Source organism: Neolamprologus brichardi, chromosome 11, assembly GCF_056152115.1.
Source record: "Neolamprologus brichardi isolate AB-2024 chromosome 11, ASM5615211v1, whole genome shotgun sequence".
In the NCBI taxonomy this organism is placed as follows: Eukaryota; Metazoa; Chordata; class Actinopteri; order Cichliformes; family Cichlidae; genus Neolamprologus; species Neolamprologus brichardi.
In genome coordinates, this window is record NC_142114.1 from 15363542 (window position 1) to 15387137 (window position 23596).

General features: G+C 37.7%; 5 protein-coding genes and 1 long non-coding RNA gene across 6 annotated transcripts in view; 1 reads left to right on the top strand and 5 right to left on the bottom strand.

Moving 5' to 3' along the window:
- LOC102786088 (SPRY domain-containing SOCS box protein 1) overlaps positions 1-988 on the bottom strand; it is a 4001-nt gene extending 3013 nt beyond the window's left edge. Inside the window, exon 1 of the mRNA XM_006801288.2 lies at positions 566-988. The gene's annotated coding sequence lies outside the window, so the exon portion shown is untranslated. The remainder of the gene's footprint in view (positions 1-565) is intronic.
- LOC148100524 (uncharacterized) overlaps positions 1-21225 on the top strand; it is a 25245-nt gene extending 4020 nt beyond the window's left edge. The window contains exons 2-3 of the long non-coding RNA XR_015719775.1: positions 20794-20875; positions 21125-21225. This is a non-coding gene — a long non-coding RNA (uncharacterized LOC148100524). The remainder of the gene's footprint in view (positions 1-20793; positions 20876-21124) is intronic.
- On the bottom strand, positions 5151-6589 carry LOC102790016 (DLA class II histocompatibility antigen, DR-1 beta chain-like). The gene is made up of 4 exons (XM_087848192.1): positions 6532-6589; positions 6098-6358; positions 5401-5682; positions 5151-5284 (listed from the first exon to the last, which is right to left on the bottom strand). The coding sequence occupies exons 1-4, from the start codon at positions 6587-6589 to the stop codon at positions 5151-5153; spliced, it is 735 nt and encodes a 244-aa protein (XP_087704318.1).
- Positions 11841-15632, bottom strand: LOC102786385 (H-2 class II histocompatibility antigen, E-S beta chain-like). Its single transcript, XM_087848196.1, has 5 exons — positions 15531-15632; positions 15080-15340; positions 13041-13322; positions 12814-12924; positions 11841-12564 (listed from the first exon to the last, which is right to left on the bottom strand). Exons 1-5 carry the CDS (start codon positions 15586-15588, stop codon positions 12539-12541), a joined length of 738 nt encoding a protein of 245 aa, XP_087704322.1. The 5' UTR covers positions 15589-15632; the 3' UTR covers positions 11841-12538.
- Positions 16570-18477, bottom strand: LOC102786689 (H-2 class II histocompatibility antigen, A-U alpha chain-like). The gene is made up of 4 exons (XM_006801290.3): positions 18104-18477; positions 17426-17689; positions 17056-17337; positions 16570-16966 (listed from the first exon to the last, which is right to left on the bottom strand). The coding sequence occupies exons 1-4, from the start codon at positions 18183-18185 to the stop codon at positions 16824-16826; spliced, it is 771 nt and encodes a 256-aa protein (XP_006801353.2). The 5' UTR covers positions 18186-18477; the 3' UTR covers positions 16570-16823.
- LOC102786998 (rano class II histocompatibility antigen, A beta chain-like) lies at positions 20545-22673 on the bottom strand. Its single transcript, XM_006801291.2, has 6 exons — positions 22610-22673; positions 22183-22449; positions 21786-22067; positions 20774-20884; positions 20670-20695; positions 20545-20571 (listed from the first exon to the last, which is right to left on the bottom strand). The coding sequence occupies exons 1-6, from the start codon at positions 22671-22673 to the stop codon at positions 20545-20547; spliced, it is 777 nt and encodes a 258-aa protein (XP_006801354.2).
- Positions 22674-23596: the final 923 nt, after the last annotated feature.

Here is a 23596-nt window from a genome sequence, read left to right on the forward strand (position 1 = left end):
TTGGATTTTTTTTTGGAAATTATTGGATAATTATTTATGACAGTTACAGTTTTTATATTTAAATATAGTATTTAAATACATTTAAATAGCTTAAAGCATATTTTTAGTAATAATGAAACAAATACAATGTTAAGGAACAGACAAGGGTGGCCAATTAAGCTAAAAAAAAATGGGGGTTTTAGCATAAAAAATTGCTGAATTTTTTTTGTTAACTACATAAAATATAAAGGAAACAAATAGTTTTATAAATAAATACAGATTTGTTAAAGGTTAAGAAGGGTACTTCTCCGAACATGATACAAATGCTCTATAATAAAATTCACCAGAATTGAGGAGATCGGGTGTTAGATGCACAAACTTTTGGGGGAAGGATCCTCAGACTTCTTCATGATATCCTCCCCATAAAGCCAGACCTACTCCCGTGTATTTATTTAACGTCACCTGTTAAGGTGGAGCAGAATAAAGTGAACTAGAAGAATACAGTAATTTTTTTTTTTTTTTAAAAGACAGAAAGTCTCCATCGAGCTAAGCAAACAGTGTAGATAGGGACTTCTATCAGCCTTACCCGCTGGTGTGGCTCCTTCTCTGGTGCTCATGAGATTTCCTTCACGAACCCTCCGCCTGGTTCCCTATCTGAGCTTATATGAGGCTCTTATCAAGCATCTCCTGCGTCTTATCGCCGCTCGGTAACGTAACCGCTCCGGTATTTTGGTGATGCTTCTCGACTCGACCTCCGGAACGGGAACAGCACAGTCCATCACTGCAGTCTGACGCCTGCAGAGATGCAGTGACAAGGACGAGAGAGCCGTGACGCTGTTTGTTGTTTATCTGCAGCCCTCATCACTTTCCGTCTTTATTTCTCCCTCCACCTTTTTTTTTTATCGCGTCCGGTAGTGGATGTAAACATAAATGGCAAAACATAGGAACAGAATCAGACTCGGACTTTTAATCAACAAGAAGAGAAAAATAAAATAAAACCCGAAGCGGCTCATCGTTTGACAGAGCGCAGGCGCATCAGGGGACTGTGGGTCTTGAAGCCCTCTGTGCTGTCTTACAGACATGTGACGCACTATAGAGCGCACTTTGGACAGAAGCTTCAAGCAAATAAAGATATATACTGATATATCTGCGTCCACAGACAACAGATTATAAATATATACTGCGTTTAGAGACAACACTCCTGACACTAAGATAGGATATTTATTTATCACAGGGCTATGAAACTCCTCTGTTACAGCAGTTAGATTAGCTACAGTACTTAAATTAGCAGAATATTATGTAACTCATTAGAATACAATGCAATACTACATGTTTCATATTTAATTAAAGTTGGTGTGTGTGTCTGTGTGTAAGAATGAGTTGTGTGGTTATGTGGATGTGAATTATGTGGATACGTGGGACTCTATTCAGTCCAAACAGAGAGAACATATAACTAAATAAATAAGGGTGTAGGATTAAAATAAACTGTTAACATGTGAGAACAGTTGATTCTTCTATGGACAGATGTGTTGCTCTCAGGCTGTTGTGATATTTGATACCACAAGTTACTACATGTGAAAAATGTGAAAGATGTATCTGTGATTATCCGTGATCGATAACAGTTTGTTCAGTGATCAGCCAATCACAGAGCTGACTTTCCTGATCAGTTTATTCAGTCTGTTGGGTCTATCAGCTCTGACGCTGCTCCCCCAGCAGAGCACAGTAAAGTACACCACACTCACCACAACAGAGGAACAGAAAATCTCAGAAAACTCATATCAAAGATCTCAGCTTAATTATGAAATCGAGCCTGCTCATCCCCTGTGTCGGTCTACCAGTTTAGCGTCTTTGGACCACCACCAATAAATTTTTGTGTTACTGATGTTTTTAATACTTGTTTTATGATTTTTTTTGTCAAATTGGAGATTCAGAGATTAATAATTAATAATAATAATAATAATAATAAAATTTGCTACAAGAAAGTGACCATTATTCCAGCAAATTGAAATAATAATGAATGAAGTATTTACATGCTCCCATTTGTTGGCTTTCCTAAGACCTTTAGAAATATGATCCTAGCTGTGAATCTCTGAATGCAACTCCCTGATGTATTTATAACCCTAAAACCCTGCAGACCATATTAACACAGTAATTAAATTCTGGCTTATTTATATAGTGCCAAATCACAACAGTCACTTCAAGGTGCTTTATATTGTAAGGTAAAGGCCGTTCCGTATTCTGGAGAAAACCTCAACAATCAAACGACACCCTACCAGCACGCACTTTGTGATGGCAGGAAGGAAAAGCTCCCTTTTTGTCAAGATAGCGCTGTGTGGTAGGCAGGAGTAGCACCCAAACCCAGGACTCATAACACAGAGGGATAAAGAAAAGATTTTATTTGCTGTAAAATCCAAACACTAAATACAAGGAAACAAAAACCTAAAACTGGAAACTAGGAATTACAAGGAATCCAAGAAGCACAGAGGAAACACAGCGATGTGGGGACAACACAACAACAAGCAGAGGATGACAGAGGACATAAATACACAGAAGACAATTAGAGGATGGGAAACAGGAGGGATCACAGCTGGAAGTAATCAGACACAATGAGACACAGAGGAAGAAAAACTGAACACACTGAACAGCAACGCAGCTGTCCCCCAACACAGCTGTCCCAAACCATCAACACAGCAACACACTGAACACAGGACGGGAGACTGTCAAAATAAAAAAGGAAACACAGAGAGGGTGAAAAGGGGAGAACTCAGACGAGACCAAGACAACCAGAGCACAAAAGGGAACAGGCTAAATGAACAAGAACCTAAGAATTAGAAATACAAATGATTAAACTAGGAAGAGCAAGGAAACTCAAACATGATTAAAACTAATTCAAAGAATATAAATTAAACCAGAAAATACACACACTGAGATACAGACCCAGGACCATGACACTATTAACAGAAAGAAACCTTCAGCAGAACCAGGCTCAGGGAAGCCCCTCAGCTCATCGTGGGGCTTCCCTGAGCCTGGTTCTGCTCGAGGTTTCGAAGAAAGAGAAGATAAAAAGGGCAAGTAAAGCACAGGAAGATGGGACAAAACAAAGCCTGTTGCTTTTGTTTGAGCCTTTAGGATTTGCCATCCTATCTTCTGTACTTAAACAACTAATCAGCATGGCCAGCAGTCTCATCTATAAGACACTACTGAGGGCTTCTTTAACCCATAGATTACCAAAAATACCCACAGGAGAGCAGGCTATAGAGGGGCACATAGCTTTGTTTACCACAGGAAAGAAAATGGAAAAACAAAAACTGCCGAGCTTCACAAATGATAAATGATTTCAGGTTTTTGGAATGAAGATAAAGTAGATAAATCAGACTTCTTGCAGATTTCTCTAAATTCAGCTTTGAAACCTGTGGGAATGTTGATATATGAATTGAGAGAGAAAAATGAGCACAGATAACTCAGCAGAGTTCTGTTTACGAACACCTGCTTTAAAGTATTTTTCAGTATCCAAAACCATTAAACCAATGTCTTTAACACAGCTGATTTTATTGTAGAGACATTATATGTGTCGGCTATGATGACACACAATCAGGACACTTCACTAATTTGACTTTAACATTCATGAACATTTGATATTGAGATTTTACTGATTTCTGCTGCTCACCTGACTTCATAAATACTCACATCCACAGAGTTGGTTGTCTTCTAGTATTCTGTAGCCCTGCTCTGTTATTTCAATTCAATTTTTATTGTATTCTGTGGAGTTCTTGGCTGAATACATCCTCAAATAAACAACAACACATGACATATCACACCAAGTCATTATTTATTGAACAAAAACTAAGCCAAAACCAAATACATAGCAAGTATAAAAGCTTATAAAGAAGAACTTCTAGCAGTAATGGTTTTCTGTGTGACAAAGATAGCCTCACATTTAACTCAAAAAATAGCCAGTTAGCATATTTGTTTGCAAGAGAAGTATATGAGTTATAAGTATGAGCTTAGAGAAAGGCTGTTCTTACAGCGTCTCATTGTAACCTGTATAAACTCAATGTCAGCATTCGTAACAGACACACTGCTTCTTTATAGCTTGCCTTAAATTTAATCTGGAGCTCATTATTTTGCGTTTATCCGTTAGATGGCACATGCTACACTGCCAGAGTTTATTCGTCCTGTTTGGTGACATGTCCAGCTGGCGTTATCAAGACGTGGCATAATTTTTAAAACTTGTCAGAATGACTGAATGTAGAAAAATATATAAATATTTAAATTTGTAGTCACTATCATTTTATCTAAGTGAAAATGGTTGCAGACCTTCAATACAGCGACGTCGCTGACAAGAACATTTACAGCACAGAGAAATCTACATAAATTAATGAAATATATAAATGTCATATAAATGCAAATATAATAGTTCAACTTGCCTTTTTTAATTCATAGTGATGGTTCATAAAAGTCACAACTGTTAACCTTTTCCCTGAAACTTCACCTCACTCGTTTAACACTAGTGTACGCCACAGCGTACGAGATTATGAATGACAATAACAACAAGTCACAAACTTCATCTGTTTTCTTCCTGAATATTTTTTAACTGACCAACCTCAGTGGCCAAAGTAAGGACATCTTTTATTAGCTCACAAACTCACAATGTTCAGTCATTTTATATATATATATATATATATATATATATATATATATATATATATATATATATATATATATCATAAATAATTTTATGCATTTCAATCTGAGTGTAAAAGTCTGATTTAATCTCCATCCTTCCATCACTTAACTACTTCAGGGTGGTGGTGGGGCTGGAGCCCAGGTGTCACAGGGTGAGAGGTAGGTGACCTGGAGAGGTCACCAGTCTGTTGCAGGGCCTTTAATCCACCTTAAACCTCATTTTCCCCACTATTTCAGTTAGATCGGCCTGTAGAATAAAAAAAAACAAAAAAACAACAGAGTTGAAATTTGTTCATTTTAGATTGCAGACATTTTGTGTTAATGTGTTAAAACATTAAAGTAAAAACTGCAGCTGCTACGGTAACCGTGACAGAGTTAGAAGTGGGAATAATGACTGTTAGAGTGAAATGGGGAATAATCAGCACACTGCTTACATTAACTAATGCAATTACCCAAGTTACAGTTTCAGAATTTGTCGTTCGAGGTTATTTTTGGTTATGTGTCTCACCTGTGGCCTTCCTCTTGTAGAAAATAACTCCAATAATTGGAAACACCAAAGCCAGCAGCAGCCCTGCTGCACCAACAGCAATCTTATTCTTCCCTGCTTCAGTTATTGGCACTAAAAACACATTTATCACTGTGTTAGATATACACATTTATTTAATATGTCTTATTTTAGAAGGATAACACCAATATGAGGTCTACTGATAAACTTTCCTCCAATCACTCTCTTACCCCAGTCATAAACCTTGGGCTCTGTGAGGCTGGCATGCTTCACCACGCAGCTGATTTTCTCTCCAGGGTTCGATGAAATCTCGATGTAGGAGTGAATCTGGTAGAGCCAGTTTCCGTTGGGTAGTTCATCAGTGGAAGTCACATTAGATGTTGCCTCCTTTCCGTCCCTCAGCCACGTCAGTTTGATTTGTTTGGGATAAAAGTTGTACGCGCTGCACATAAACAAGCCTGGATGTTTGCTATCTGCTGACTCAACTAACCTCAGCCTGACAATGGGCTTCACTGGAGGAAAGAACAGACAGAGCTATTTAATATAAAATGAAATATCATCAGTTAATACACTGATACTGGACCAATAACACTAAGTTTCTGTAATTATTTAGATTACAGTCAGACATGTGTAACAGTGGAACAGATGAAGAGTTTCAGGAGCTGCATTTTGCCGCGTATGTTGTCCTGATTCTAAAAAAAACATTGCAGGTGTTTCGACGATGATACATGAATGCTTTTCACTAAGGAAATGATCTGAACACTTCTTTCAGCCCACTTGATGAACAGATTCCTGCAATCATTCCCTCATAAAGGTCTTAAAACATTTTCAGAAAAGCCGCTCTAAAGCATCAAGTTGTTTCTAAAGAGACCCCAGAGTGAGCAGGCTGCTGAACCCTAAAACATCATTAGTTTCAGCTGTGCTCACCTGGTCTTGAAAGAATGTCCAACACGAGTGGGATGTTGGTTCTGCACTTCTCTTTGTTTTTTTTCTCATGTTCCAGGAAACCTTTGTTTTTATTGAGATTGTCTGCAATTTCTTTAGTTTTCTCTGTGTAGCCGACATATTTCCCCAAAGTGCTGTTGTACTGGCCCAGAAGCATCTTATTCAAGTAGACTTGCGCCAGATAAACAACATCATCTTTGGAAGTAAACAGGCAACGGATCACACCGTAACCAAAGTAAGCATCTGTAACACAAAGTCAACAATTAGCCAATATGGAAATGCTCATGTTTTTTTTATCTTCTCACACACAACAAAAGCACCAGTTTAAGGTTTGCTTGTATTTTTATTTCTCTAATGATATTATTGTTGTATTGTTGTAACACAAACAATATAGTTTATATATTAAAGTTACTTACCCGCTGTTGAAAATATCAAGAGCACATGTGGTAGTATCAAAAAGTTGTGAGTGTGCATGGTGACGAACACGAAATCACGAATGAAAGTAGCAATCAGTCTGATCTTCTCGCATAAGGAAGTGAATCTGCAGCTTGAGTAACAATAAACTTTTTAAAGACTAGGCGTGGTGCCCTGTGTATGTATGTGGTGTGATTTATTTTCACCCTAACTCACCCTGCAGACTGTAAAAACTTGTGTAAAATTTCACCTAAAGCTGGTTTAAACTGTTTTTGAAACCACATACAGGAAGGCCGTAACACATCTGTTTGATATCCAAGCAGTGGTGCCTTCATCATGGAGAGAAAAAAGAAGGTTTTTGTAAATGATAAAAGAAGGAACTGTGCTTGAGATGAATTAGTAATCAAAATTTGCTTCATTTCCCCGCTTGGGCAATTTATTATAGTGCAAACAAGGAATTTAGTTCCAAAATCAGAACTCTAGTATATTGTGTTATGTATTTCAAGTTGGAGTAAATTCCTAGCAGTAACGCCCTCTTTCCGTTTAAAATAACCTGAAGAAAAATTACTGCTGCAGGTCTGATATTTGTATCTTAATATTGTGCAGCGAATTGTGTGTATTTGTAGTTTCATGCCTATAATAGATTGAGATATTAGTTTCTTTTAAGTCCTTTGGGAATAAAAAAATATTTAAAAAAAACCATTTTTTGGACCTTATAAAACTCATCGGTTTTACATTAACCTGAATACCTGCAATATTGTCATTACTGACAAAAGTAAAAACGTCTTTTTATTTTTGCTTTATTCATAAGACTAAATATTTACCCCAGATTCTTGTTTGGGGTCTCTCCAGTGCTCCACGGTGCAGCTGTAAATGTCGCCCTCGCTCAGGCTAAACGTCAGAGTTGAGAACTGGTGGAAGGTTTGATCTTTATTGGGAACATACCGACTGAGCGACACCCTCTCAGACACTGGATGGCCGTTTTTGGTTTAGCTGAAATTGATGGAAGGTGGGTTGAAATGATTCACAAAGCAGATCAGGCTATTTTCAACCCCCAGCTCAACTTCTTCAGCAAGACAGAGGATGCTCTCAGGGGGTCTGTGGTGGGTTTAAAAACAACTAAGATCCATCATATCTTACCAGTTATGTTACATCAAAGATAAATGAAGTAAACAGCAGTAAAACTCATGTACCTTTTTCCTCCGGTGGATTTTTCTGTATTTTTCTGTAATGTATAACACATTTGTTCTCTGTGTTCTCAGATCTCCAGATATTTGACTTGGGTTAATCATAAGATAGGTGGGCACTGTGTATACAACCCCATGTCTTTTATAATTAACATTAAAAAAGCTCTTCAGCCTTGAATTTAATTAACTTATATCATTGTCAAAACAGGTCACTATTGCAACTGAGAATAAAAACTTAAATGATAAATGTATAAATTTATGTCAATAGAAAATTAGACGAACAAGGTCGTTCTGTTTAACTCTCGGGTATTTGGTTGTCTAGAGAAACATCAAAAGACGCCCATTGAAAGGTGAAGTTTGAAGGAATGTCAGAAACTCATTCTTAGATTGATTATTATGACCACAGAGCGCTTCATGTGTGAGTGGCCATTGTCAGGAAATTCAACATTGTCCAATTCAAGGCCACACATTTAATCTCTGTCAGGTCAATGAAAATAACAGACTGATCACACCTTACTTCCTAGGTTCCTTCCTGTAACTGAGACATTCTGAATTTGTCAGTAATTACATAAACAGTTCTTGCATCATCAGCCAGAAATATGAGAAATTACACAAGGTTATGAGTAATACACCACATTCCTTGGTTTTTACCACAGTTTTAGTCCAAAACTTTCTAACTTCCTTGTAGCACGTGTGATAAGAATGACTACACACAAGTAGCATAAACCCAAAAAGCAGAAGTTGAAGGTGTTGCAATCACAGCTGCAGGGTTCGCAGGTCCCTGTGGATTTACTATGGTAACGAAAGAAGTTACATCCAGTCCTTCTCACTAAAATGCACAAAATACTTTGAAACGTTCCATCCTCATAAACATCTGCAAAGAAGATTTGAATCACTGTTTACCAAACTGCACTGTTTACCTCATAGTTTATGGCTTCTTCTTTTCTGCCTTTGCTGGCATGTTACTGAGTTTGTTTTAACAACAACACATTAAATGCTTTTACAAGTCTCTTTTTACTTCACTAAAACCACTTAGTGGAGGAATTTAAGTTGTTCGGGTTAAACCAGATTGGTTTTTAAAGATTCTGATGATAAGCTAAAGCAAAAAAATTAACTGTGCCTACATGAGGAATATCAATGAGAAGATTGGTACTCAAGGTTTCTTAGCAGAATATTACAAAGCATCACACTGCCTCTGCAGGCCCAGCTTCTTACCAAAAGGCATCCTCGCAGCTATCTTACTGGCTCTGTCTGTCTGGTAATATTCTGGTTGTAAGGTTGTAAATATTTTTGCAACAGGACTCAGCTCTCTTACTGTGTTATTGAAGAGCATACAGTCAGATTTAATTCAACGAGATAAACGATAACTAGAAAAACTAACATCCGTTTAAATATAAGGTTAGATTTTAGTACTTGGATGATTCCTTTGCAGTCAGTAAAGGCCTGAAGTCTAGAATCAATAGACACCAAATGGATTTTCTGTCATTTGAGATGCTCATCCAGGCCTTTACTGTAGCTGTTCTCAGTATTGCTTGCTTGGGGGTCTCTCTGCCTTAAGTCTTGTCTTCAAAAACTAAAATGCTACTGCAATTATACAGAATTTCCTGGAGCAACCCACCCGAGGGATTAATAGCTTTATCTAATCTAATCTAAAAAGCATGCTCTGTTGGGTTGAGATCAGATGACTGAATTGATGAAGCTGTTTTTCCTGCAGCCTGAGAGCAATGGGCTTTGTTAAAATAATATGGTACTGTGAGGTCTGTAAATTTACGCAATGTGTAACAAGCGGGAACCACTAGATGTCAGCAGATAGCTGTCAGTTCTGCTTTCTTATCCATCCCAATTCAAGTACATACACTACACATTACACTACAGTGGCCATTGTAGGACAAACATGTTTTAGTCAGGCAAGACAGATCAAAAACACAAATTTTAGAATGCCCCCCACAACTGCAGCTGACCAATGTATTTCCACTACTGTTTAAAAAATAAAATAAAATAAAAATGCAATCAAGTAATGGTCAGTTAGATAGTTTTCAGTACTTTATGTTTTAATCCCAGAGTCACTTCAAAAACTCTGGCCACCTACCATCTGTAGTGAGTGTATTCAGATATGAAAGTGACTCTAGACCAGATTCACCCCAGAGCTTTTTCGCTATCTCTGAAAGGCTGTCAGTTCACTGTTTATCTCAGTTGTCAATGCCAGGTGAGAAGCATCCACCTGGCATTTACAGTTCAGTACAGAAGCAACTTTAGTGAAGGTGACAAATGATCTTCTTATGGCGCTCTGACAGTGGACTCATCTCTGTACTTGTCCTGCTAGACCATAATATTCTATTAGAGCGATTAGAGCATGCTGTAGGTATTACAGATAGTGCTGTAATAGTGTTGTATCATATCTAATGCACTCCAGTTTATTCATGTAAATGGAGAGTCTTCTTCACACACTGAGAGTAATTATGGAGTTCCACAGGTTCCCGTGCTGGGACCAGTTCTCTTTACATTATACATGCTTCCCTTTAGGTAGCATTATCAGAAGGCATAGCATACATTTTCACAGCTATGTGGATGACACCCAGCTTTATCTATCCATGAAGCCAGGAAACACACACCAATTAGTTAAACTGCAGGAATATCTTAAAGACAAAAGGATCTGGATGACCTCTAATTTTCTAATTTCAGATAAAAGTAAGGTTATTATACTCTGCCCTAAAAGTCTTAGAAATATGGTATCTAACCAAATTCTTACACTTGATGGCATTACCTTGGCCTCCAGTTACACTGTGAGGAACCTTGGAGTCATTTTAGACCAGGAAATGTCCTTCAGTGCACGTATTAAAAAATATGTAGGACTGCTTTGTTCCATTTGAACAACATCTCTAAAATTAGAAATATCCTGTCTCAGAGTGACGCTGAAAAACTAGTTCATGCATTTATTACTTCTGGGCTGGACTACTGTAATCGTTATTATCAGGATACCCTAAAAACTCCCTGAAAAACCTTCGGTTAATCCAAAATGCTGCAGTACGAGAAAGAGAGAGCATATTTCTCCTGTAATGGCTTCCCTTCATTGGCTCCCTGTTAAATCCAGAATTGAATTCAAAATACTGCTCCTCACATAAAAGGTCTTAAATAATCTTATCTTAATGACCCACATTTCACTCTCGGACTGCGGGCTTGCTTGTGGTTCCTAGAGTATTTAAAAGTAGAGTGTGAGGCAGAGCTTTTAGCTTTCAGGCCTCTCATATTTGGAATCAGTTTCCAATTTGTATTCGGGAGACAGACACTATCTATGCTTTTAAGATTAGGTTTAAAACTTTCCTTGTTGCCAAGCATATAGTTAGGCCTGGATTAGGTGACCCTGAATCCTCCCTTAATTATGCTGCAATAGGTGTAGACTGCTAGGGGGGTTCCCATTGATTGACTGATTAATTAATGTCTTTTGTCCTGTCTTCCTCCCCTCACCCTGGTTGCAGCAGATGGCTGCCCCTTCCTGAGCCTGGTTCTGTTGGAGGTTTCTTCCTGACAAAAGGGAGTTCTTCCTTCCCACTATCCCCAAAAGTGCTTGCTCATAAGGGATCATATGATTGTTGGGTTGTTCTCTGTATGTGCTATTGTATGGTTTAGCTTTTCATATAAAGCACCTTGAGGTGACTGTTGTGTCTACTGTAAAAACTTTACCTGAAAAGGACTTCAGCCTCTGCTGTTGAGACGGACTACACCATGATGCTACTGCCACCATGCTTCACAAACATGAACATCTCTGATTGCTTTTGTGCAGCAACACATGTTCTGCAATGTTTGTCTTTACTGCGACGGGCCCGACTTACTAAACTAAAAAATGACCAGCAGATGGCAACAAAAATTAATATCATATGCATAGATTAAAGTTTTTAATGATTTTACTATTACCTACTGTGATCACCTTTAAAATTCTTAATAACCTTTTTTAGTTAACATTAACGACTTCACCACACAACTCAGTTATCGTATATTTTATATATTTAGAACTGAAGAAGGCATCATCAATACAATTATGAAATAAATGTAGGAAATTATATATTATTTTATAAATATACCACTTAATACAAAATGTAAAAACAGTGGTGAAAAAAACTCAGTATACCAGTTCTATTTTTCTTTTCCTTTTGAGTTTTTGTTTCATTTTTCCTTTGTAATCCAGACCAAATTCAGCCCCTTGCTGGGATCAGGTTAATTTTGATATTTCACATCAAATAATCCTTATCCTGCCACATTGCTTTTGAACAACTGGGCCCTACAAACCTAAAGGTATCCAGTTCACACTTGACAAAGAAAAGAACGAAATCTTTAAGTTAAAACAGCTGGAACAAGAAAATAAAGAACATATTGCACGATGCAGTTTCACATTAAGTCTATAAATAAATCAGCTTGTTAGAATAACTGAATGACTAGATTAATAAAATATATCTATTTTATCTAAGCCCCAGATACATATTTTTAACATTTTCAGTAATATTAATAAAACATTTCACGATCAAGTAGACCTTCAAAACAGCAGCATCTCTGTCAACATGAACATTTACAGCCCACACTCTGAGAAATCTAAATTAATTAATTAAATAATTAGTTACATTGTTAATTTAGTTGTGATGTTTTATAAACAAAAGTCTTAAGTCATATTTTTTCCTTTTTTTGCTGAATATTTCTGAATTCTCCAGTCTAAATGGACAAAGTATTAGTATATTTTCCCAGTTGGCAAACTCAAAATTGACTTTTTTCCATTTGCTGCCATTGTTTCTTAGATGATTCCACCTTCAGACAGTACCTCCAAACAGGTAGATTAACTTGTTGGCACCAATATCCGGCCTATACAATAATAACAAGAAGACAGAGTTAAAATGTATCCGTTTTTAAATAACAATAATTTTGTGTTAATGTGTTAAAATTGCAGCTGCTACAAAGTGCGGTAGAGTTAGATGTGGAAATAATGACTGTTAGAGTGAACAGCTTGTTACCCACAGAGCAAGTAAACTAGTTATTCCTAAAATTTACTAATATAAATGCTCAGGTTACAGATAGAGACATTAAGGAGGTGACGTTTGTCATTTTTCTCACTTGTAGTGTTCCGCTTGTAGAAAACAGCTCCACCGAGTACAAACACCAAACCCAGGAGCAGCCCTGCTACACCTATAGCAATCTTATTCTTCTCTGCCTCGGATGTTGGATCTGAAAACACATGTGTCACTATATTACATTTATAAACTGTGAATTTAATAAGTCTTACTTAATAACATCACAAACCAGGATGAGGTCCAAGAATAAGCTTCCTTTCACTGTCTTACCCCAGTCATAAAATTTGGGCTCCATGAGGCTGGCGTGCTCCACCATGCAACTGATGTTCTCTCCAGGTTTGGGTATAATCTCCAGGTAGGAGTGACTCTGATAGAGCCAGTTTCCGTTGGGTAGTTCATCAGTGGAAGTCACATTAGATGTTGCCTCCTTTCCGTCCCTCAGCCACGTCAGTTTGATTTGTTTGGGATAAAAGTTGTACGCGCTGCACATCAACGTGCCTGGATGTTCACTTTCTGGTGACTCAGCTAACCTCAGCTTGACTGTGGGCTCAACTTGCAGAAAGAACAGACAGTCAGAATTATTTGGTATAAAATTAAATACCATCAATTAACACTGATTAGGCATTGCAGCAATAACACAGTTTCTGTAATGAGCCTTATATCCTTCTCTGGAGCTTCAGTTTTCCTGTAATCCTCTATTCCGATAGAGGATGGCGTGTTACCAGTCGGGCAAAAAGCAAACCAAAAATCAGATTTAAATTAAAAAATTCACAAAGAAAGCACAACAAAGCACCCTCAAGTGCACTAAAGAGTAAACAAATATGTAGTATTAAAAATTAGGTCTCTGTCTTCTAAGCCTTTGTGAGTAAATGATTTAATAATTGACAAACATATTGATTTGCTCCTATTACAAAGACTTGGTTACAGCAGATAGTTGAAATTAATCTGAGCCATACTAACTGTGAGAATCCTCAAAGCACAGACCAAAGAGGAGGAGTGGCAGCAATCTTCCACTCAAGCTTTGAATAGATCCAGATTTACAACTTCTTAGATTTCATTTGAAAGCAGAACTCTTAACATTGTAAACTCTAATCGGAAAACTCAGTTTTATTTGCTGTTAACTATCATTCATATGGCCCTTACTCACAGTTCCTACGTGAATTCTTAGACTTTCTAATTTAGTCCTCAGCTCTAATAAAAATAATTATAGTAGGTCATTTTAATATCCATGTATATCCTGATAATGACCTTCTCAAAATTGCATTTAACCTGTTAGTAGACTCAATTCTCTCAAAATGTAAAAGACCCCACCCACCACATTAATTTGGATCGTGTGGGAAAGGTGGAATTAAACATTTAACAGTATTCCCAGAAAACCCTCTGTTTGATTAAGCTTATAATTTGGGCTGGATCTTTTGACTCGGAACATTCCCTTAATTAATAAACTACGCTGCATTTAATCATTGCACTCAGATCTTCAGGTTTATCTCTGGCTCTCTTCCACATTGTGTCTTTTGTCCTGTCTCTCTTTCCTCACCCCTGACTGTTCATGGCAGATGGCTTGGGTATGTGTTACCTAGTGGTTGTCTGTTTTGTGGTATCTTTTTTCGAATTTTCGCTAATATTCCTCGCCATTCTGTCTCCTTGTTTCCTGGTGATGAATTCTCTGTTAGCTCTGTTGTTTCTACTAACTGTTTTATTTCGGGAACTGCTTTTTCTTTCGTGTCCTCTGAGCTTTTTACTTTCAGTCTAGGGTTTTCTCATTTCTCTAATTTGTTCATCCATCTTCCTGCTCGTGACCAGGGTTAATAGAGGGACATCTTAATTCCTAAAATGCATCAAGAGGGCTGAAGAGCAGTAACTAAGCACGCAGGGGTGTTTCTTTTATGGAAGTGTTTTCACTTTCAACATTTAAAAGAGATGGCGCACAAATCAGGAGAGATTTTCATTCATCAGTAATTCATCAGTTTGGAGTGTATAAGGAAGTTGAACACAGGGAGGTAATGGTAACTTCGCGCAAATCCACAGGTTGGGTTAAAACTAGGAACCTTCTTTTTGTGAGGCGACAGTGGAAAACACTTCAGCACTGTTAGTAATTTTCAAAAACCTACCAGTCACAGGATTCAGTCACTGATTCAGTCACCAGCAATCTTTTTCTCACGTACTTAAAAACATTTTAGGGAAAGTCCCTGTAGAGCACCATGCTGTTACCTAATGCTTTATTGATATCACAGAAATAAGAAGTGTAACTATCAATGGCTGCTGGAATCTAAAACATCGTTAGAGTTTCAGAGTTTTTCTATGCTCACCTGGTCTTGAAAGCACATCAAACACTAGCGGGACGTTGGTTCTGCACTTCTGTTTGTTCTTTTTTTCTTGTTCCAAGAAACGTTGGTTTTTGTTGAGTTCATTTGCAATTTCTTTCATTTTCTCTGTGTAGCCGACATATTTCCCCAAAGTGCTGTTGTACTGAGCCTGAAGCACCTTATTAAAGTAGAGCTGTACCAGATAAACAACATCATCCTCGGAAGTAAACAGGCAACGAATCAACCCGTAACCAAAGTAAGCATCTGTAACACAAAGTCAACAATTAGCTGATGCCGAAATGCTCATGTGTGTTGTCTTCTCACACACAACGCAAGCACCAGTTCGACAATCTTAAACATTAGCTTGTGTTTACTAAATAACACAAATGAATCAAACGCCTTTTTTATTTTTACTGTAAGACCGATAAACAGCTATTATCTTGAAGTTACCTACCTGCTCTTGAAAATAAGAGGAACATACTTGTTAGCAGTAAAGTGCAGCAAATATGCATGGTGAAAAAATAGGAATCACGAATGAAAATAGGAAGAAGTCTGATCTTGTTGCAGAAGGAAGTGAATCGCCAGATTGAGCAACAGTATTGTTATGCAGGCTTTTAGTAGGCGTGGTGCTCTGTGGGACAAGATTTACTTTTATTGTCGGATTTGTGCAGACAGTAAAGCTTTTTTTTTAAACACAGTCAAGCCGTAATTTTTATGTAAGATCCACAGAGTTAACCCTGATTCGTTTGAATTACTAAACACAACCCAAAACAAGCAATTCTCAAGTCTGAAGTTACTAAAAACATTTATATTTGATTTTATAAAACTTATTGGTTTTGCATTTATCTGAACACTAGCAGGCTAGCTGCTTATATCTATACCTATAGCATATCAGGAAATATGTTTTTATTTATTTGTAATAATGCTGATTTTAATGGCCGATGTGTTTATTTAATGGGACATCAGAGCTTTACAGGTTTTGTAACCAAAGATAAAGAGCTGAAAGACAATAGTCATTTTTTTTCAACAAAGATTTCTTTATTTTGCTGGTATAGAAAAGAAGATTAAATAACAACCAAAGTTACATAAACAATAAAACTGGTGTTTGGTTACAGACAAAAATTAGCTTCATTGCCCAGCTATGGCAAACTATATTTATTGTGCATATAATGCAAACATTTTAATCCAGTCTTCACTACTTGAGAAAACCTTGTTACATTTTACTGCTGCCCCCTAGAGACTCTGTTTTAGCACATTTTATTTATAATTCATAATAACAAGATACTTCTCACTGCTTTTGTGTCTCAAGCATGGCCAGCAGCTCCCTATCGCTTACTTGGCAAACTTTTCTGCCCTTCCTGACACAACCCCCAAGGGATTTGTGTCTCATGCCAGGATCAAACCAGAGATCTTCTGCTTGTTAGAAGAATGTGCAAACCACTACACTGCAGAGCTACTACTGCAGAAAATGACTGCATGTTAACTAAAAGTGCTGCAACAGCCTAAGCAAACAGCAGCAATTTAAATAAGGAAATAAAAAGTCAAATGGCCTTTTGAATTTCCTGTGTGAATCTGAAACACTTCTCACAATAAAGACTGGATGTGATTAGTGGATACTGTTTCATTACAGTTAATTTTTAACCTTTGGACTGACATAAATGTTGAATTATTCATTCTTTATTGAATGAACTGACTTTGTGCCCCAGTTTTGTTGTTTATTTGTGTGATTTTCATGTGTGGAATCTCTTTAAGATAGATATTGTTTTTTGTTTTCAAGTCCTTTTACAATTAAAAATGTTCCCGTTGCCACTCCCAGCAGGCCCAGAGTCAGGCCCACTGCACAGAAAACATCCAGTCCATGACTTTCATGGCTTTTCATTATTTCTGTTTCTGCAGAAGAAGAAGAAAAAGAACATAATTACTGACAACAGTAAACAAATCTTTTCATTTTATTTTTATTCATTAGGGCAAATATTTACCCCAGATTCTTGTTTGGGGTGTCTCCAGTGCCGAGTGCTCCACGGTGCAGCTGTAAATGTCGCCCTCGCTCGGGGTGAACACCAGAGTTGAGAACTGGTGGAAGGTTTGATCTTTATTGGGAAAATACCGACTGAGCGATACCCCCTCAGACACTGGATGACCATTTTTGGTCCAGCTGACATTGATGTCAGGTGGATAGAAGTAATTCACAAAGCAGATCAGGCTGTTTTCAACTCCCAGCTCGACTTCATCTGCAGGGTAAAGCATGCTCGCGGGGGGGTCTGTGGTAGGATCAAACACAATTAACATCATCAGATCTTATCAGCAATGTTACAACATGAAGTTAACACAAGAATAAAGATCCTTTACCTTTATGTTCAGGTGGATTTTTCTCCTCTACTGTCCAGTATGACAGAAGCGCTGGACATGTTCTCTTGGCTTTTTGTGCATTGTTATATACATTCAAATTCTGAAATGTTTCACTTGGGTTAAATATAAAATACCGGGGCACCGTGTATACAACTTCATGTCTTTCGAAATCTGTATACATAACCTCCTCAGCATCAAATTCAACCTGTGCCTCAGTTCTCCCATCATCAAAGCAGGCCACGACATAGGTCATTTCATGTGAAACTGAGGGAAAAAAAGACAAAAAATGCAAACAAGAGAATAACAATAAATGTATTAGTATGAACAGAATAGAACAGAATAGCCCTTTATTGTCACTGTACATAAAATATAAAGAGTAAGACATGAGTATTAAATAACAAACTAAAGGAAAATAAAGGAAACGTGTAACACATTTCATAACATCAAATCAATCATCAAAAATAAGACTGCATCACGAAGAGCAGTGATGAAATACATGCCAGTGAAGCTGGGGTGTTATTGTTAACCTCACAGTAGTATTAATGAACAAGAAAATTCAAGTTACCAGACGACTTGTTTTGCTGTTTTAACAACTATAGCCACAAGTTGAGAAAATTCAAACATACATTGAATAGTATGAGTTTATAGTAAAGGAGTAAATTAGAAATTCATCCTTACTTTGAGAGAAGACGCAGAAGCTGTTGAGCAGCAGGATTACGAGAGCAGAGCGCCTCATGTGTGAGCTGCAGGTGGCCATCATCGGAAATTTCCCCACTGGTCCAAACTGAACAAAATGCAAACTACGATCTCTTTCAGGGTCAGTTAACAATAAAGCCCGGCTACACCTTCTTAGCACATGACCACTGATGGTAATGCAGCAGTCTAACCGGTTGAACAGGCGAGATACCTCAGAGAGATTGTTTGCCAGTAGCTACATAACTTTCGTGCATTCACTGTCCTACAGAAAAGTTGCCTCCAAAATTCACATGATGTTATGAAATTTATTACACCATCTTTTTGGCTTTACCGCAGTTCTGCTCCACATTTCAATACTTTCCGACTTCCTTATCCTGCAGTTGAAGCTCATTCTGAGGTTTTTGTTCTAAGATGGGTCACATGTTTAGTTTCTCAAAAAAGAGGAACTGTTAAAAAAACAAAACAAAACTGCACTATAAGCTGAAGACCTTGCTTATAGACACACACACACGCGCACACACATAAGGGTATAAAATCCTTTCCCTCTTGTAGTTTAGAGAGAAAAATCTGTGTCTCCTATACTCACTTAAATTGTGGTTCTCATTTAATAATAATGAAATGATGATGTTTTTATCCACGTTACGCCACAGAAATCTGTACGTTTGAATTTTTTAAGTATACAGAAGTAGTAAAAACCCTGAAAGCAGAAGTGGTATATAATGAATGAAGTTAGTGTCCACAGTTGCAGGGTTCACAGGTCCCTGTGGATTTCTCATGTTCTCACCAAAATGCACTCTGTACTTTCAGACACACTGGATGCATTTCCATTTTTCTTAAATATTTCCAAAGGAGATCTGTAGTGAAGTTTCCTTTCACTGCAGTGTTACGTCATGGTTTCTGGCTGCTGCTTCTCTGCCTTTGTTGGTTTTTTGTTGACTTTGGTGGAACAGCTAATCCAGTGATTACTGACAAACATGACTTCAATTAGCCTGAAGTCTCTTCCTTTATAAGTTAAAGCAAAAGAAATTCCTATTGGAGCTCTTCACTAAATTTTTTTTCTTTATTTTTGAACTTGCTGTTTCAGAACAAAGACATCAAACAAATCATTCCCGAACTATATTTTTGGTGTGGCAGGGTGTGTCATCCTGGACAGAATTCATTGCCAACAGCGAATGTTATTGACTGACAGTAATTGCTCTGCATCAATGTTTAATCTACATTAAGGATCAAAGTAACATCCACATGACTGGTTTTCTGGCTGAATATTACATTGTATCACTTCCCCTGTGGGCTAGTCTTCCTACTATAATGTATCAAGTTTTTACAATAAGGAGAGATGAATTATTTGTATATTTTCTAACTGGGGACAGCTTGTTTTACTTGCAAAAAGCACATTATTTTTCACTCAGCAGCCTTTTTATAAGGTGTAACTTACTAGTATCACATCGCCTTCGGAGCTGCTTTAATGTTTGATGGCACAGATGCCTCGGAGAATTTCCTGATCCACCACATACCAAAGGTTCTCTGTTGGATTGATATCTATTCACTTGGAGGCCATTTGAGGACAGTGAACTAAATTTTGTGTTCAAGAAACCAGTTTGAGATGATCTCAGCTTTGTGACATGGTGTGTTATCCTGGTGGAAGCAGCCAGCAGAAGGTACACCATGGTTATACTGTTCACGAGCATTGTTACACCACCAACAGGCTGAACTGTTGATACAAGGTAGGGTGGATCCAGGCTTTCATGCTTTTTACACCACGTTCTGACTCTACCATCTGAATTTTGCAGCAGAAATCAACTCATCAGACCAGGCAGCAGTTTTCAAATCTTCTATTGTCCACTTTTGAGCCTGTAAGAACTGTTCTTGTTCTTAACTGACAGGTGTGGTCTTCTGCGACTGCAGTGCTTTTTCTTTTGCAAACCCCGGTTGTATCGAGTGGTTATTTTAGTTACTGAGGCCTTCCTATGAGCCCAAAGCCATTCTGTTCTCAACCTCTAACATCAACAAAACATTTAAACCCAAAGAACTGGCGCTGATTGGATATTTTCTCTTTTTCAGACCATCCTCTGTAAAACCCCAGAGACAGTTTACCTGCATTAACTGATTTTTGGCCACTTGAGGGCGGTAGAGTAAGCAAAACAAAAAAACAAAAAACCCCATCATATTACATTCAATTTTTAAATTCTCCTTTCCAAAATGAAGCAGACAGGAAACAGTACACAGCTGTTTGCTGGTGGAAGCTCAGCTGATGTGATGCAGAGTTTGGATTGAGTTTACAGTGTGAGGAGAAAATGTGGATGATGTGAGTCTCTGCGTGTCTGTGAAAAGCTCAGACGACAGTTTAAGGACAAGCAAGTCGACCACAACGTTTTACATAATCAGAACCAAAATCTCAGTGAAATCCAAAAGGCTGCTCCGACTCAAAGTGTGTCATCGGGGTATAAAACCTGCAGAAAAAAGAAAATCAGATTTATTATAGTCTGGTAGATGTTTCCACATCTGTTTCAAAGTGATGGAAAAATAACTGTTAAATATAAACATCTACCTCAGTTGTTGACACCATGACCCGCCCTGCAGAAAGGTTCAACATTTTTATTATTAAATCTTATCACAAGTATTGTTTTATGTTTATTAGAAAGAATCTCTCACCACTGGATTTTGTCTTGTAGTAAATGAGCCCAGCAACTGAAAACACCAAACCCAGCAGCAGCCCTGCTGCACCAACAGCAATCTTATCTCTCCCTGAGTCAGGTGATGGTTCTGAAAACACATTTATCAGCAGCAGCAGATTACATCTACATATTTTACACTGATATATATCAAATATATGAATCACGAGTCAATTTGATGACAATACTTTTACTTTATTAATAACTCTAAAGTGCATTAGACTACAATGTGTTGTATATTCATGCAGTATTTTATTAAGCTTCCTCGTGTGGATGGCCAGTTTAGAAGTACCAGCTGACCTAGAGTAACATGCTTGTCTTTGGACTTTAGGAGGAAGCTGGAGTAACTAGAGGAAGCCCACACACGCACAGGGAGAAACTGCATACAGAAAGGCCTGGCCAACCAGGAGTTTGAAACCAGAAACCTGCTTGCTGTGAGGTGACAGCGTTAACCACATCACTACTATGTCGCTAAATCCTCTTGGCCGTTTTTAATGTGTGGCAAAATCAGCCTTCTACTCTGTGAATTCCTCGTTGATGTTTTCTCATAAAATGTCAAATGAATACCTGCTGAAAAATGTTGATTGTATAGATCCAAGAATAAAGCAAAGTCACATTTGAATGATAATCAGTTATGACTGAAAATACAGAAATACCGGTAGAAAATGTACTTAAATCATTTGGAGTAAATGTAAGTGGAATTTACTTATTATTAAGTAAATTTGCTTTAAGATAACATGTCCAAAATAGCATGAAACACCTTTTATAACATCTCTTGTCTTAAGCTGACAGGTTTCTTGTTTTACGCAAACAAAAAGCAGAAAATTTGCATTTGGGTCAGTTGTATTTAGTATCAGCTAACTATATTTTATGTTTAAGCTCTCACTGAGTTGATTTAGATGTGTAAACCTGTAAAATGAAGTAACTAATGAAATACTGTGTAATTTTCTAATCTAATGCTCAGATACAGGTGGCATTAAATACTCTCTTACCCCAGTCATATATCATGGGCTTCATGAGGGTTGCATGCTCCACCATGCATGAGATTTTTTCCTCAGGTGTGGGTGTATACTCCAAGAAGGAATGGATCTGGTAGAGCCAGTTTCCATTTGGCAGCTCCTCAGTGGAAGTCACATCAGTTGTTGTCTGCTTTCCGTCTCTGAGCCACGTTAGTTTGATTTGTTTTGGGTAAAAGTTGTACGCGCTGCAGACGAGCATGCTTGGATGTCTGCTGTCTGCTGCATCCACAGACCTCAGCCAAACGTAGGGCTCGACTACAGGAAACATTCAATGCACACAAGTCATTAAAACAAAACTTGACTTTCTTTGTAGACTGAAAGAAAGAGAGACAGTTTCGAGATAATTGCTGTGATGTTTTGTGAAAATTACCTGAATTCTGGAGCTCATCATAAATCAGTGGGACATTTCTTTTGCAAAGGTTTGATTTCCATATCTGATGTTTCATAAAGCCCTCGTTACAGTTGAGCTTATCTGCAACTTTTATTCCGTTCTTTGTGTAACCGACTACTTTCCCCACACTGCTGTTGTATTGGCCTTCTAGCACCTTATTAAAGTAAAACTGCTCCACGAACATGGCATCGTGGCCGTCAGGGGAAGTAAACTGGCAATGAGCCACATAATATCCAAAGAGAGCGCCTGAAAAATGTTTTCCAACAAACAGTAGTTAATATGGCTAGTTAAATGTATATCCTATCATCACACATCACATGCTACAGCTAAACAGATAGCTGCTAAGTAGCTATTTGAGTCTGTTGTATCACTTTGATCAGCAGTATAAATAAAAAGTCTAACTTACCGTCTGTTGAAAAGACGAGCAAAAGCACAAAGAAAGGAAGAAAACTGCGAGTATGAGACATCATATTGTAGCGAGTTGACTGAATGGCATCACACCTAGACAGTAGTGGTTAAAGTTGGGACTGAATTGTAAAAATCAGGAAGTTGAGTTCCTGAAATGTATTGTTTTGATTTCAGTGCTCATAATGTCAGTGGGTCTCATATTGCCTCCTCAGTTATTTTTGCATAAATATTACCGATGGAAAAAAAAAAAGAAGTAAAAAATACATTTGGTTAAAAATCCGGAAGTAAAGATTTTGAACCAGCATTTTTTTTCATTCAGTCAAATGGAGAACTCAGGATTTATATATTTTCTAAGTGTAATTTATAAAACAAAACATTACACATTGCTAGTAAAGCAAATTTTGTATCGGTAGATTACAGTACTTATGTAAAACACAAAGCGAAACACACAGAATACAAAAAGCTTTGAATCACTTTATCGTCGTTTTGTATAAAATTTAGTGTTGGCTAAACAACCATGATGTGAATTTCCTGATCCACTACATCCTAAAGGTGCTCTGTTGGATTGACATCTATTTACTTGGAGGCCATTTGAGGACAGCGAACTAAATTTAGTGGTCAAGAAACCAGTTTGAGGTGATCTCAGCTTTGTGACAATGTTGTATTATCCTGGTGGAAGCAGCCATCAGAAGATGGTACACCATGGTCATAATGTTAAGAAAACATCACAAGCATTGTTACACCACCAGCAGGCTGAACTGTTGATACAAGGTAGGGTGGATCCAGGCTTTCATGTTTTTTACACCACGTTCTGACTCTACCATCTGAATGTTGCAGCAGAAATCAACTCATCAGACCAGGAAGCAGTTTTCAAATCTTCTTTTGTCCACTTTTGAGTCTGTAACAACTGTTCTTGTTCTTAGCTGACAGGTGTGGTACTCGGTGTGGTCTTCTGCTGCTGCAGTGCTTTTTCTTTTTTCTTTTT

Excerpts from the sequence above, each read along its gene's own strand:
- LOC102786689 (XM_006801290.3), bottom strand. The coding sequence starts at position 18,185 with ATGATGGCCACCTGCAGCTCACACATGAGGCGCTCTGCTCTCGTAATC. Across the intron at positions 17,690-18,103 it reads CTTCTGCGTCTTCTCTCAAA|TTTCACATGAAATGACCTAT; the intron begins GTAAGGATGAAT and ends TTTTTCCCTCAG. Across the intron at positions 17,338-17,425 it reads AAATCCACCTGAACATAAAG|ACCCCCCCGCGAGCATGCTT; the intron begins GTAAAGGATCTT and ends ATCCTACCACAG.
- LOC102786998 (XM_006801291.2), bottom strand. The coding sequence starts at position 22,673 with ATGATGTCTCATACTCGCAGTTTTCTTCCTTTCTTTGTGCTTTTGCTC. Across the intron at positions 22,068-22,182 it reads TGATGAGCTCCAGAATTCAG|TCGAGCCCTACGTTTGGCTG; the intron begins GTAATTTTCACA and ends TGTTTCCTGTAG. Across the intron at positions 20,696-20,773 it reads CTACAAGACAAAATCCAGTG|GGCGGGTCATGGTGTCAACA; the intron begins GTGAGAGATTCT and ends ACCTTTCTGCAG.
- LOC102790016 (XM_087848192.1), bottom strand. The coding sequence starts at position 6,589 with ATGCACACTCACAACTTTTTGATACTACCACATGTGCTCTTGATATTT. Across the intron at positions 6,359-6,531 it reads CTTGATATTTTCAACAGCGG|ATGCTTACTTTGGTTACGGT; the intron begins GTAAGTAACTTT and ends TTTGTGTTACAG. Across the intron at positions 5,285-5,400 it reads GCCCAAGGTTTATGACTGGG|TGCCAATAACTGAAGCAGGG; the intron begins GTAAGAGAGTGA and ends ATGTGTTTTTAG.
- LOC102786385 (XM_087848196.1), bottom strand. The coding sequence starts at position 15,588 with ATGCATATTTGCTGCACTTTACTGCTAACAAGTATGTTCCTCTTATTT. Across the intron at positions 15,341-15,530 it reads CCTCTTATTTTCAAGAGCAG|ATGCTTACTTTGGTTACGGG; the intron begins GTAGGTAACTTC and ends TTTGTGTTACAG. Across the intron at positions 12,925-13,040 it reads GCCCAAATTTTATGACTGGG|ATCCAACATCCGAGGCAGAG; the intron begins GTAAGACAGTGA and ends ATGTGTTTTCAG.